Raw genomic sequence first — 15,312 nt, forward strand, 5'->3', positions numbered from 1 at the left:
CCAGGGCGAAGACCCTGGTGAACACCTGGGGAGGATGTTGAATTGGAAGACCTTCCCTTTACACATGAATTGCAGGAACTTCCCCTAGTCCTGATATATTGGGATCTGAACCCATGCCCTCCACAGTTTCACAGTGGAGGGAAGCCAAGGATTTCTGCTCCTATCTTTTCTGCCGCTCTTGTCCCCCTGATGGAAGAAGCATAGAAGATGGACGCCATCCTGACTGTGAATGGCAATGGGAGGGAGAGCAACAAACACGTCTGCGCCTGTACTTATAACACCTCCAGGTAAATGACTCTCTGCCTCTGGAATGATGGGTGAAGTGGGAATGCCTGTAGGACTGGGGTCCATGCAAGAGCTCAAGAGAGTCATATGAGGAAACGACTGAGTGTGTCCCCTGTCCAAATGGTGAAGAGATGGGGCAAGTCTCGCTAGAGGGTGACTGACAAGTTTTACTCCATCTCCAGGGAGAGCAGCAGTGGTATGGTGAATATCTTCTCTCTTTTTGGTAAGTTTTCACCTTCTTCCTCTTCTGAGATCTCTGGCAGTAGAGGGAAGCTTAAGGGTCAGATATCAGTGAGGAGGAAGAGGAGGAGGGTGTTTGTAAGCAAGAGCAGCATGGGTAGGGAGGCCAGGGCTGAAGAGAAGACATCCTTTTGCTACCCTTTCTAACCAGCCAAGGAATCTTAAAAACAATGAGATGATCCTGCAATATTTAGAGAGGGTCATTATCTTCCAAAACTGCATCAGTGATTTTAATTGTCTGATCTGTTCCCCATATGAAGAGGAAATAACGGGCTTCATGAACAGAGACTTGGCCCTGCCAGAAGAAGTGCTTGGGAATGGCTTGATGAGGGATCTTTCTTTGTCCGCCCCCTCTTCTTCCAATGCTTCCATTGAAGAGAAGTTTAAGCAGCACATCCATGACAGGGGAAGTCACTAATACTTTCTTTACACCCTGCAAGAAATACAGATTGAGTGTGGCTCTACTGCAATTGGGGACATAAATCAGTTGATTACAGGGTCAACCACTGCCCTTGAGCAGCGTTGATCCTGCTTATCCTCCACAAAAAAAAGGGCCAACAAAGGATGACACAATACAGAAAACAAAGCCCAATTTCCGTAGACACAAGGGAAAGACGCGTCAAATAACTGAATAAGCACAAGAGCACCCAAGTACACATGTAAAACAATACAAAAAACAACGGAGACTCAGCCAGCACACATACAAGGGGCAAGAGGGACTTCAGTTAACTCTACCACTGCCACAAGAACAATGAGTAGCGTTGGTTTGTGAGACTGGGCATCCTCTCCCCCAAATCTCCACCTGGGTACCCTCCTCATTAGTCAGCATGTATGAAAGGCATAGTGTTTGTGTCCTCTTAGGAACAATTGGAAAATTATATCCACCATCCTCATCCTTTCCATAAGAGAGGATGCATCTGAATATGACCCATAAAATAAGCAGTAATTTCCTTATTGCTCATATTGACTAACCAATACAGGTCATAACCATCAGATTATGACCAGTTTGAAGTGGCTAAGAACAGTCTTCTATCTTCTTGGCCTTTTTCTGTAAATGCATTGAATACATGACATGGTAACCTCAGGCATTTCCTACCAAGTTTTATTTTTCTTCTTTTACCCAAGAAGACAATTTTCCTAATACTGTAGTCAAAGTCGTTAAAGTGTTCTCTAGTATGATGCTGATGACATACTTTACCACTTCATCTAATCTTTCACTGAATACTGTACTACACTCCAATACCTGAAGACACCCGACAAAAACATACCAATGATGTAAGGTAATGGTTATATTATACTATAAGGGGCATGAATAATTATAGTAAATTCAAGTTTATTTGTTGGATATATCCAAGGAAGTACAAAATAATTTTTAGGGAATAATTGATCCTTTCAAGTTAAATAACAATTATTTTCAATTAGGAGGATTATGAAAAATTACAAATCTGAAGGTCTGTAGAAGAAAGAATTTTTAATCAATATCAAAGTTATATTAATAGTCCTAGTAGAATTCTGATACATTTAATTATAATTACCAATTTTTTACCAAAGATAAACTACAAAAAACTGTTTAAATCTTACCTTCAGCATCTGTGAGACCAGCATCATTCATCATAGATACTTGCTCCAGGGCAGGATCATCAGTTGTATAACCAGTACTTTCCTGGTCTAGTAAAGGTTCAGAAGCAGCCCCATCATCATCTTCACTCCATTCTGACTGACTTGTTTCACCTCCATCACCACCAACCTTAAAATTAAAATAATTCATTGAATGAATGTGAATGAAGTTACTTTTAATTAATATAGTAGGTAGTTTGACCATCCCACTGAGCTATAATGTTACTCACGTCAAATTTTATCCTATGTTATGTATTATTTTCCATACCTGTCTTTTATACTGAATTTTCATGGACTTTGGGATACTTTCCAAAAATAAAATTACACCCAAGTGCAACAATTGCTAGTCAGTAGGTTCATCAATATTACAGCACGGTAGGTAGGAAAGCAGAGGTTTGGGGTTGGTTATTGGAAAACTCAAGGAAGAAACCAACAAACAAAAATGACAAAGCAGTAAAATGATTTTTTTAACCATCACTGAAAAACACTTTATAATGCCAAATCAGTTTTTTATACAGACCCATTAATCACATAGTTAATGCATTTTTCATGGCCTTGCAAATTCCTGGTTCTCCAGTTTTGTCTAGTCCCACTAAGGATGCTCCCTGTGGATACTCAGATATAACATGGCTTGCCATAATTACTAGTCCGAGTCAATACAAAGCTAACATCTCTCAAATTAATAGTAGCGAAGGTAGGCTGGTTCTCACTTTGTGAGTTTGCACTCTTGATTGGTTAGCTTTGTCTTCTGTCACACTGCCATGGACTAAGTGAACTAACTACTTGTAGTGAATGAGAGGTCATATTCTTTATGTGGTTACTCTTCTGCCTTTGGCCATTGGATAAAAACAGTCTGGAGGCTTTGTTCATGAGGCTTTTGGTCTTAAATAAAAAAGTTTGATAGCCTTTATTAAAATGACCATGTCTCTTCATTGTTGGTGATGGAGGACAAGGAAAAGAATGAGAAGGATGCTGGAGTATGGCCCTGGCTACCAGGCTTTGCTGCAAGGGAGAAACAATCCCACTGTGCCCCCCCCTCCCCCCCCAACGATGATTACCTCTTGTGTGCAGGCTCCCTGCGACAACCCATGAATTTCAGACTCTATTTGAAGATACAAATGCTAGCAGAAAGGCCATCTTTGATGGGAGGTCCAGAAAACAAGCATCTTGCAGAGGCTTATACAGAGGCCTCATTATTAAACTCTTCAGTGAGGTGTGAGTAATCTGTAAGGAACCATCTTCTCAAAATAGATAGATGAGTCTCTTCACTGAATGTTCTGCATCAAGCCTTCATAGTTCAAAACTTTAGAAAGACATAAGAAAAGTAAAATATCTGCAATCATGCATAGTAGATCAGTGTCCGTTTCAGTAGACTTGACTGAAACAATTCCTCTGATCTATTGTGAAATTATCTAGCATCACAATTATCACTTACTTTGGTCAATGATGCCAAAAATTGGAATTTCATCAGTAGTAAGGAAATTGGTCAGTCAGTAGTAAGGAAATTGAATATACAGTAAAGATAATTTGAATGAATAAAGGATTGAATATAAAATCACACAACAGACCAGTACAGTATTTCAGGGAGTTTTCTCTGCCTCTTAGGGAGCACAAGGTCCTGCTGTTAGCACCTGGATTAAAGCTCTAAGCTAAAGGTATGAACACTTCTTTAGGTATGAACTAGATCCACAATAAAAAGATGTGGCCTTGCTCAAGAGGAGCACCATATGTCATCAGCAGCAAGATGATGGGTAGAGTTAAGGTGTTGAGTATTTGTTGTCTTTGCCTTCAACTCTGTACACCTGGAACATTACCTTAGTTGAAAACCAATAAACAATGCCAAAGCTCACTGACTTAGTAAGCTGGAGCTAGGCTCCACCAGGAACTGGCTATTCTTAAGTGCTGTCAATGAATTCTCTATGGTTTCTGCCACATAAATGAATGGGCACAATTTAGGAATGGCCCCCAGTGCTAGGCATATGCAGGAGCTAAGAATCTCCCAGTTTATAAGTACAGGGTGACCATCATTCATCTGGCATCATTGGGACCTGCGAAGTGCTGGATTACAGTGGTTAGTTTATACTACACTTAATCCAACAGTTAACCACCTCGCCCTACTTTTAAAATGCCCTGTAAATCAGTACAAGTTGGTTAATAAGGAAAAGAAAATATTAAATGAAAATAAAGTGAAATTTTCAAAAAGCACAGGCAAAATAAATAGTATAGGTATTACTGTTGACTTACACAAAGTTCATCACTGCCAGTTCCAAAGTGAAGAGCTGGAATTTGCAACTAAGTGCATTTACATGTCTTGAGGTGATGGGCTGTCAGGATTCCCATCTTCTTCATCTTGGAATTTTTTTTATATTTTATGCTATTTTCTCATTTTTTTATTTTTACAACCCAAAAGATAGACGCAATTGTATGCATAGGGTATGTATGGAGGCGCATACTCATTTGCTGGTGTCATTGAACTTGCTGCAGCTCGTTTTGGTTTGTGTTAAGCATAAATCATGATTTTTTTCATTTATATTTTACACTATTCTCATTTATATTTCTACTGTAGTTTCTCATTTTTATTTTCACAACCCAAAAAATAAACACAACTGTGTGTGTAGGGTATGTACGAATGCTCAAACTAATTTGCTGACGTTAATGAACTAGCTACAGATGTTCTGGTTCTTTTTGTTATGCTTATGGTTTTTTTTTATATTTTATGGTATTCTCATTTATATTTTTAATGTATTTAATTATTTTTTATTTTTACAACCCAGAAGATAAAAGCAATCGTGTGTAGAGTACGTACTTACACACATTCATTCACTGGCTTCTATGAACATGCTACAACTTTTGTTTTGTTTCGTGTTGTTGTGCTTACGATTTTCTTATTTACAGTATATTTTATGCTATTCTCATTTATATTCTTACTGCATTTTTGTATTTTTTTTTTACAACCCAAAAGGTAAACACAATTGACAATTGTGTGCATAAGGTACATACTGACACACACAAGTAGCACTAACAAACAATAGCAGCAGGTTGGTGCGGTGACCCGGGAAGGAACTAGATTAGTGATTGTCGGATTAGTGATGGTCGACGTGTACTGAGGATAAAATGATAGTAGGAAATTGGAACAAGACCCTGAATCAAATTGGGAGGAAAGAACAGAATGAAAATTAATTCAAGAGATATTGACTGGATATCTTACCAGTTTGTGAATTTCAGTGCAAAGGAATGAAAAAAAAAAAAATTTTGGAAGGGGGTTCTTTGTATATTTATTCAGGAGAGCAGGTGGAACTGGTAAAGGAGTAAGCATGCTCTTAATGCCTAATGTGGAAAGGGCACTGGCTGAATGGAGAGCAATGAGCTGTAGATTACTGTTGGTAAGATTTAAACCAAAACTGCAATACTGTATAAGTATTATTGTGTTCTACGCACCAATGAATGAACTCCCCTAAAAAAGAAAGAGTAATTTTACACAGAACTGAAGTGTGTTACTTTATACAGAACTGCAGAATGTTAAGAGATGAATAACCAGAAAGATATTGGAGAATTCTTGTTGATATGAGCATACAAGTTTGTAAGAGCAATGAAGGTATTAAAAGATATAATTGGCAAGGAAGATATGATTGGAAGAGGTGCTTTTCCCAGGTTTTCCTTACCCATTACAGTACATTATCCATACATATGGAAGATGTAATGGGTAAGGAAGGCCTGTGAGGGACTTCTCAGCTCAATCCTAAGGCCCATTAACAACACATGGACATCTCCAGATGGTAGTCATGGGAACAAACAGAACACCCAGGTATCAACTGTGAGAGTAAAAGACCCATGAGGAATGATAAACCCTACAGAGTAGCAGTTGTTGGCAATGATCTCCACCTTTTCATTGCCACACTAAGCATAAAATGAAAAGCACCCAAGTATAATATTAAGTAAAGAATCTTGGAGACAATTATCATGATGCTTTTGCCATTGAATTTTGGAATACATTTCCCATTCTCAAAACCATATCTGAAAATTAGCAGATAATCAATGAGGATTGGTTTTAACATCAAGAACTCTATAAATCTGCTAGAAAAGAAGTACGTACTGGGATATCGGTTAACAAGAGAGAACCCTTGGATATTTGATGAGTCCTAGAATACAATAAAGAAGAGACAAAAGCAAAATGTACATGTAGCCAAATTTCAAATTTCAGGGAGATAACACAAAGTAGAACATGCTAAGTACTCTAGTATATGTATAGTAAAGTTAAATGAATATCATGAAATGAAAGAGAATATTTGGACAGACTTATGAGGTTGAAAAGCCATGTATTTAGAAAGTGGCATTGGTGTTAGGGTAGCCCACAGAATTATGAATGAAAATATCCATGGGAAAAAAGAAAAAGGGTACCTATTAAAGGAGGGATGGGTAAACAACATCAAAAGAAGAAGACAGACAATACGGGGCAGAACATTTTTGTGAGGTCATGAATGAGAGACGTGAGGGGGATAGTATGAATTAAAATGTGAGGTCATGAATAAGAGAAGTGAGGGGGATAGTATGAATGACATCCAAGGAGCCAGTAAAGACCTGAATGTGCTTATAAATGAACTTTCAGTTTTTTAAGTGGAATTCATAATAAAAAAAAAAATACTGAAAATGTGAATGTACACATGTATAATTACTATTTGCTGTACCGGCAAATGTAAAACCTTTACTTACAATTCTTACCCTTCAAAAGTCCTTTGAGGTTTACACCAAGTTAAGAGGATGCCACAGTAGTTTCCAATAATAATAATTTAAATTGAATTGTAAGCTAAATTATAGACACAATGGTTTTATTTCTAACCATGAATAAAGAACAACTTTTATAGCAAAGTAAATTCATGAATCTTTAATACTTTACTGGCATGACATCTTTTGGCAACCTGTTAAACTTGCAGTGGAGAACATAAGAACTTTTTTACACTCAAAGCTATGAATTTGTCCGCATCTCCTCTTTTCCGTTTTTTTCCTAAGGAAAGTTTGAGGGTCACTCCCAAAGAAGTTGCCTTCTATTTGTTGATTCATGTAAAGTTCTGAACAATTTCAACACATAAAAATGCATTCCTTCTAAAATTAGTAATATATTTTTTCATACTTTTATGAGCATGTAGAGTGCTAACCATACCAAAAGTATAATCTTTGGAACTTGCTAATGATGGGACAGGAGGAATATTATGCTAAATTTACCATCACTGACTTCCATTATGAACAAAGGCATACACTTTGTACTGTGGGAGTTTTCTTACACTCATGGATTTAACTGGCTTACCTATGATAATGTTCACGAACAAAGAAAGATGACATAGGCGGCACTTGGTCTTCAAGACCTAAATTTCACACTCAATCAATGTATTTGTATTTTTAGTTTCTAAATTTCTTCATGTGTCATTTCTAGTGTAAGCCATAGATATTCAAGAAAGATCCACAAAATCTACTTTCATTTGGGTATCAAATAAAGGAAATACTGATCTTGAAAATAAATGGATGCACACATTATCTACCAACTATGTTGTAAATGGAAACAAAGGTTGCAAACACCAAAGAAATGAATACTAAAAGGTAACAAAGACTGAAAATGGATTGCTCTAGAAAACTGATATGGAAATCAATATTAAAGCACCAAATGCAGAAGAATAAAGGCAGTCACATTTCATAATATAACAACTGAAGTAAAATCTACAGCCCAGTCATTTAACAGGGTTTGTACATAATGCTAAACAAAAGATTACAGTAATTCATGATGTCTTAGGAAGTGAAGTAAAAAAAAAAAATTGTATATTAATTAATGAAAGTACTTTTACAAAAGAGCAAAAGAAGTAAACTAATGTTAGAACATATTAATACTTACTGGTAATGCTAAATTTGAAGTGTTGCTATCTTTAAGCTGCCCACTATCACCTTCTTGGGCCATCCTTCGCTCTTCTTCCTCAAAAGATCTAACATCATCATCATCACAACTTTGGGTGTTCTGAGGATCATTCTGACTTTCAACATTAATTTCAACTTCTGGTAATTTATTAGTGCTTGAGTTTTCTTTCTTTCGATCATTTAACCCTTCGTCATCCGTTGATGCCTCCACGACATCTGATTCCATATTCTCGTATTCACTGTGTGCACAAGCTGCTGGGATTCTGTTGGTATGGCAAAAAATGAAGTTGAGTTGTCTTTTTTTTTTTTATTACACAACAATATTCAAAGGATTATAACCTAAAAAGATGCTTATTGTACACTACATTAACAAATGAATGTCAAACATTATGGGCTAAAGGAATGGTTGTTCTTTTGTGTATGGGAGAAGAAATTTTTAGTTTACAGGAACATAGCACTACTTTAAGCATATATGGAAACGTATACAATAAGGTTTTGACTTGGATGCAAAAGGGACGAGCAGTGGAGTGTGGTTTAAGTACAATAAAAAAAAAATCTTTATAAAAATTTTCTCATTCAACATTTACACAATTCATACATATCAATAAATAGATCTAGACTGTATATAAAGAGATATAAAAAGATCATGTAACAATAAAAAAAATGTCAAGAAGACCAGCTTTTCTGATAACTTAAAAATGCTCTGGACTTAATACATGTTCCTTTTACAGAACCCCAGACAGACGGATCTGATAAACTTGCACTGCAACTATCAAGTTAACTGATGCATGAAATACTTTATTTATAAAATAATTTGGGGTGAGAAGAAATTGATTAAACATCTCTGCAAACATTCATACATCCAATTCATATACCTCAGCCATACATGTGTTTAATATACTGTACTCATTTACTAAAGTTGAATATACTCATATACTAATGAAATGGAAATATAAAATGAAAAACTGAAGATATTTTTATGCATTGCAGCATCTTTAACAAAAGTAAAAATCTCATTTGATTTATAAACAGCACTTTCACAGCATGTGGAAAGGAAACTCTGAAGTCCCTAAATATAGGACTCTCAACTTTACCTATCTGATGCAGTGCAGTTACTACTGACCACCTCTGATATCCCACATGTTATACATGGCCAGTCCTTAGGTGACAAAGGGTTGTTTCCCATTTCATTGGCATGTTATTGTACTTTCCACCCATGAGAGAGGAGCACTTGTAATTTCCAGAGGGCTATGTTTACTTTCAACCAATCAAGACTTTTCTACAAAATGACACTGTCATATACAGAGTTCACAGCTATTGTTACAACCTGTAAAATGAGTGTGACAGCAATGCATAATGGTTGTTTACAGATGAAATTTTTGTTTACAAACTGTTGTCATATATTTAATATATATTTACTATCTTCCTTTGTCTTATTCTAGTTCTACGAGCTGAGAAGGCAACACTTTAGAATCTCATTTGGGAATAAATAACTGATGGTGTTCTCCAGTATATACTTTAACCCAGATTAGTATATTACATGGTGCAATGAGTTATGGAGTCATTGCAAGTTGAAAAGGACCTTCAGCAGTACTGTGAGATACAAGCCAAAAAGGATTTGATGGGAACAGATGCTGATATAAATAATGAAGTGTGGACTTTCACTGAGGATGATAAATCAAGCCTGACCTGTGATGAAATCAAGAATTATCTACATGAGCTGGGAGTCAACCATGATACAAAGGACAGAACAGCAAGACTGATCAGATTACTCAAAGATGCTACTACCACAAGTGCAAGTGATTATATGGTTCTTATTGTATAAATGCTGCAACAGCAAGAAAAGGTGCAATTGATTATATATTGCTTATTGTACAAATGCTGCAATAGCAAGAAAAGCAATTCCTGACTCAAATAGAACTGTGACCAAAAATTTGGAGTTATTCTTGAATAAATTTGGCTTCATATACCTCAAGAAAAAAATGTCTTCTCAGCAAGATTGATGGAAATGAGATGCAACAACAAAAACTAATATTCAACCACCAAGGTTACTTGAAGATGGTTTGACTTAAAAACTTTCAAGAGGTGGGAGGCTAGTTGGAAAAATTACACTCAAGTTGCATGAAGAATCATGTGAGGAGCAAGTGGCTATGTTTTGGACTTTCTACAAAAAATTAATAAAGTAATGGATATTCCAGTGAGCACTGAGAAGACCTTGAATGATATTCTAGTTAGTATTAGGTCACACCTTAAGGATCAAAGGAACATTGCACTTGACAAATACAAACTTGTATGAAGGAGACAACTTGGTGAACCATTTGATGATCACTTAGTCCTCATATTAGTGCAGAAAACAGTGCCACTGAGAGACCTACTTAAAAGTAAAAAGCAGTTTTTATGGTTACCAGTTGACAACACAGTTTTTGCTCAAGTGAAGAAAATCCTTACTAATCCCCTCATGCACAGTTCGATGCAAATAGGGAGACTCAACTACTGTATATGCAGGTGCAAGTAGACTAAAAGGACTAGGTTTCAGCCTAATGCAGAAACATGCTGAAGGATGGAAACTTATCACATCTGGAAGTTGTTTCTTGGCTGATGTAGAGACAAGGTATCCAATGACTGAGTTGGAGGCATTAGCAATTAGGTATGCTGTTAAAAAGTGCAGACTTTATTTATCAGGGCTCCCACACTTCTTAGCTATCACAATCATGGACCCCTTTTACCACTTTTTAACAGTTATTCCATGACTCAAATAGAAAATGTTAAAATACAGAATTGGAAGGCAGAACTTCTGAGTCAATTTTAACTTAAAGCTGAATGGAGAAAGGGGAAGTAGCACACCATTGCTGACTGTCTTAGTCGTGCACCAGTTGATAACCCAGAACAAGCTGAGAGTGATATACACCTACACACTATTTTAGCAGTGAGAATTTGTACACTGAATGATAACTTTCTAAAGGATGCTGATAGAATTATTGATCCTAATTACTGAAAGTTTGCTAGAAGCTGCCAGAGGTGATGGCGATTATATGAAGTTTGCTGATGCTGATAAGCATGATTCTGTTGGATCTGAAAATGCATCAGCATTTGTGAAGCAGTCCAAAGCTATCTGACATGAATTAGCACTTGATGATGACTTGTTCTGTATGGAAACCAACTTGTAATTCCAAAAGGAGAAAAAAAAATTAGTGCTAGAATGTTTGCATACAGCCACCAAGGAATCACAAGGACCAAGCAGCGCTCTTGATTGACTAATTATGAAATTTAGGTCTCAAAGACCAAGCGCTGGAACCCATCAGGATTATTCAGCGCCGTGTTGAAGGTGAAATATATAGATTAATGATATGACTGATAAATGAAAAGGTGAATCATGACATACTAGTAAAATTCAGTGTTAAAATATGAACGTAAAAATGAAGAATATTAGATAGAACCAACAAAAAATAAGTATATATTAAACTTTTATATTCAAAATATATACTTAGTATAAGAATAAATATGACTAAAATCTTTATTAAATATACTGAAATCATATCATTAAAATAACCAGATTCTTTCAGATAACCCATAAGGTTAGCTCTTGGATGTGTGTGTGTGTATTGGCCTGTTATTGCAAATGATATAACAACTGATAGAAAAATGTGAAGCATGCCAATGCTATCTTCCAAATTTAGGAAAAGAAACTTGGGGATCAGGGCCATTACCCAGTAGACCTTTTTACTGGGTTGGGGGATTCCTCTCCTTTCCTTCTTCCTCCTAGGGGGTCTGATGTGTTTTCCCCTTGAACTACATATGCGCTCAGCTGTTTCACATGGCCATAAATGTGTGATTACTCCTGTCGAGTTTTTGGATTTTTGTTGGATTATTGGGAAATAATAATTTTATTTTTTCTTCTTTGTGTGGTTTTTCTTTGGTTAATTTAGAGAACATTATATGGGGTTTTAACATTTTATGATTTTAAGATCAGGTCGTGTTTGTGGGATGTGGCATTTTCTTACAGGGAACAATATGGCAGGTGGTGATAAGGATAAAAAGACTGAGTCATAAAGTCACGACAGTTAATTTGGGAATCTAACCTTTTCCAGGCTTAGTTAATGGTGTTCTCCCTCAACTGGTGGAGATTTTTATTGAGGGAGTGAATAATTACCTGACTGCTAAGAAAATCACAAATGGTGAGGAGACATTTAACGAAGCGAAGGGCTTCTTAGCCCTTGATAGAGGTGATGTTGGTCATTGCTGTCATAGCCATCTGTATGGCAAGTGTAAAACATGGAAGGACCTCAAAGGTTTTCTTAGAACAGCATATGGGGCTGCAGAATGCGGAGATGTAGTCTGTGATGTGAGGGCATTCTTTAAGATTAGGAAGGGCCAGGATTCCATGGTTAGTTTTAGTTCTCAGTTGCACGATCATGCAGGGGACTTAGTGAAGAAATTGAAAAGGTCTGGATGGGTATATAATGACAATAGAGTATCTCTTTGGACAACTTTGGGAAGTTGTTGCATTTTTCCTGGCTCTTACATGAGGTCCCAGATGCTATAGTGGATAGTTTCTATAGGAATATAGAGGATAGGTCTGATGAGGCGCAACTTTTTTCTCAAATTTGCAAGCACATGTTGAATGCCCTGTAGTTGATAGCACCTTTTACAATGGGATGCTGAAGGCTTCTGCGGGCACTCCAAGGAACTGGTCTCAGGGGGAGTCAGGCTTTGCCTCTGGCAGTTTTTGTGGCAAGGTACATTTTGATAGAAAATCCAATTTAGCTTCCAGTGGTCTTGGTGCCATGGTAGGCAGTGATAGGAAACCTATGGATCAAAAGCCAGTTTCATTGTTTCAACTGTAATAGGCAGGGGCATACTAAAAAGTTTTGCCGAGTTAGATATTGTGTCGGGGTGCAAGAGTTTTGACTACTTTTGGCGGTCTTGTCTGTCTCTTAAACAGAATAATGTTAGACCTGCACTTCACAATTTTGGTAGTACCAATAAGAAAGCTCCTCAGGGGGGTTATTCAAGGAAACCTAGGGATCGGCAAAATTTTTGGCAGACCGATCAACAAAAGGGAAAAGGATGATGAATTGTTTTTGTCATGTAGCACCTTTGGAAGATGCTCCAGAGCCAAAGCCTGTGATGAAATGGACCATGTCTAGTTCTGAGGTTTTGATTTTTATAGATATGGGTGCCTCGGCCAGTTTATTAGACTATGATTTTTATCAGTCTATGTTTTCCCAGTACCAGTTAAAACCTTCAGAAGGAAAGGTATGTGATGTTCAGGCTCATAATTTGGATATTTTAGGTTCATTGACCATTTGCTTCTTCCTGGGTAACCAATTAATTAAGGAACCAGTTTTGGTGATAAAGGGAGTTGCCTTGGGGAACAGAATTTTACTGGGTCATCCAGCATGTTGAAGGATAAAGATTTACATACACCCAGGTGTAAGGGGTATATCAACTGGGGTACCTGGAGTTTTTGTCCCGTGTGGGCATTGATGAAATGGATGGGAATACTTCCATTAGTGATGATATATGGAAATCTGTGGTAGATAACCATTTACAGGGTGATATTGAGCCTATTGTTAAGGGGAAGAAGATATATAAGGGTGTTTTATTAGAAGAGGTGATTTTAGAACCAGGTATGGCTGGTCTGGTTAAAGTTCAGGTGAAAGACATAAAAATGTCTAAATAGGTATGTGTAGCTGAAGGTAGCGAGAAGCTTAAAGGTGTTGTGAGTACTGTTTCCATAAATAAGCTATCTAATAAAGGAGTCACATGGGTGGAATTGTTGATATGTAATGGTTCAGTTAGGAGGCATCAGAAGAATACATATGTTGTTGATCCCGAAGACTGGGGTAATGGTATTGATTCAGTATCTATCGTAGGTGAGCAAAATGAGTTTTCTGAGGCAGAAATGCAAGTTAGGAGAAAGGTTTTTAGGGATCATTTAGGTGATGCTGATTATAAAGAATATACAGAGGGGTTAGGTGATGTTTTGGCTGACTTTACAGATATAGTCGCACTTGAAGGAGATATGTGCCTATTCCCCCCGTTTTTATTTGTCTTATAATTTATATATCGATGTTTTAATGTGATTTTTTTTAAGAAGTTTTTTTTTAATCATTGCAGCCTTGAAAATGCGACTATGGCAATTGTCGTGAAATGTCGGCATAATAAACGTATTGTAATAATGGTGCCCTTTCCTTGACTTCAAGATTATATATAAGATTATATATATATATATATATATATATATATATATATATATATATATATATATATATATATATATATATATATATATATAATTAGTAATTCTGCTAATGCACAGAACAATTGTGTATGTGATAAAGTTAATATACATCAATATATATATATATATATATATATATATATATATATATATATATATATATATATATATATATATATATATATATATATGTGTGTGTGTGTGTGTGTATATATATATATATATATATATATATATATATATATATATATATATATATATATATATATATATATATATATATATATATATATATCAATGCAGCACGAAGGAAGGAACGTGCTTGAGAATATCACTAAATCCACGTTGGAAGGCAAGTGAAAACCGGGACTTTGAACAAGTACTTATTAGTTTATTTGACATTTTGAAGCTCACACTGAATACAGAAAAAGTTGACAGAGATTTATATACAAAAACAGAATGGGGGCTCGAATTCAATATTTTCAAGAAATTGAGAACGGATAGATTTAATTTCATGAATAGGATTCCCCTGGATTGGATAACAGTTCTACTGAACAGAATTTATAATAGCCTTGGATTCGAGCTAAACAAACTAGTTCAGCACCTGGATCATAAATTAAAAAGTTTCATCAAGATAAGTGATTGTAATAACAAACATAAAGGCGATTGTGTAATAAACCTCTCGAACAAAGAACTGGACCAGAATCTTAAAAGTGCTTTAGGCTATGGTTTATCATATTCTATTAGTGATGAAATTTCGTGCACAAACATTGTCTCGGAGATATCCAAACTGGAGAAGAAAAACACAATTGTATCACCTTCAGTGAATTTAGTTAAAGGTCTTTTCTTTGGCTTACTTCAAATACCTTATAAAATAGTGATTTCCAAAAAAGGCTTATAGATGCAATTCATGAAATGAAGAAAGATAAAAGTTGGGACATTACTAAAGCCGACAAATCCAATTGTTTTGTAATAATGGATAAAATTAGCTCTGTTGAAAAAATGGAAAACTTATGTGATTCTAG

General features: G+C 36.1%; 1 protein-coding gene across 1 annotated transcript in view; it reads right to left on the reverse strand.

Moving 5' to 3' along the window:
* Positions 1-15,312, reverse strand: part of LOC136829342 (Ca(2+)/calmodulin-responsive adenylate cyclase-like) — a 272,221-nt gene that overhangs the window by 8,813 nt on the left and 248,096 nt on the right. The window contains 2 exon segments of the mRNA XM_067087752.1: positions 2,107-2,272; positions 8,024-8,306. Of these exon segments, the coding sequence (XP_066943853.1) occupies positions 2,107-2,272; positions 8,024-8,306 (449 nt within the window).

This window comes from Macrobrachium rosenbergii, chromosome 44 (genome assembly GCF_040412425.1).
Source record: "Macrobrachium rosenbergii isolate ZJJX-2024 chromosome 44, ASM4041242v1, whole genome shotgun sequence".
Lineage (NCBI taxonomy): Eukaryota > Metazoa > Arthropoda > Malacostraca > Decapoda > Palaemonidae > Macrobrachium > Macrobrachium rosenbergii.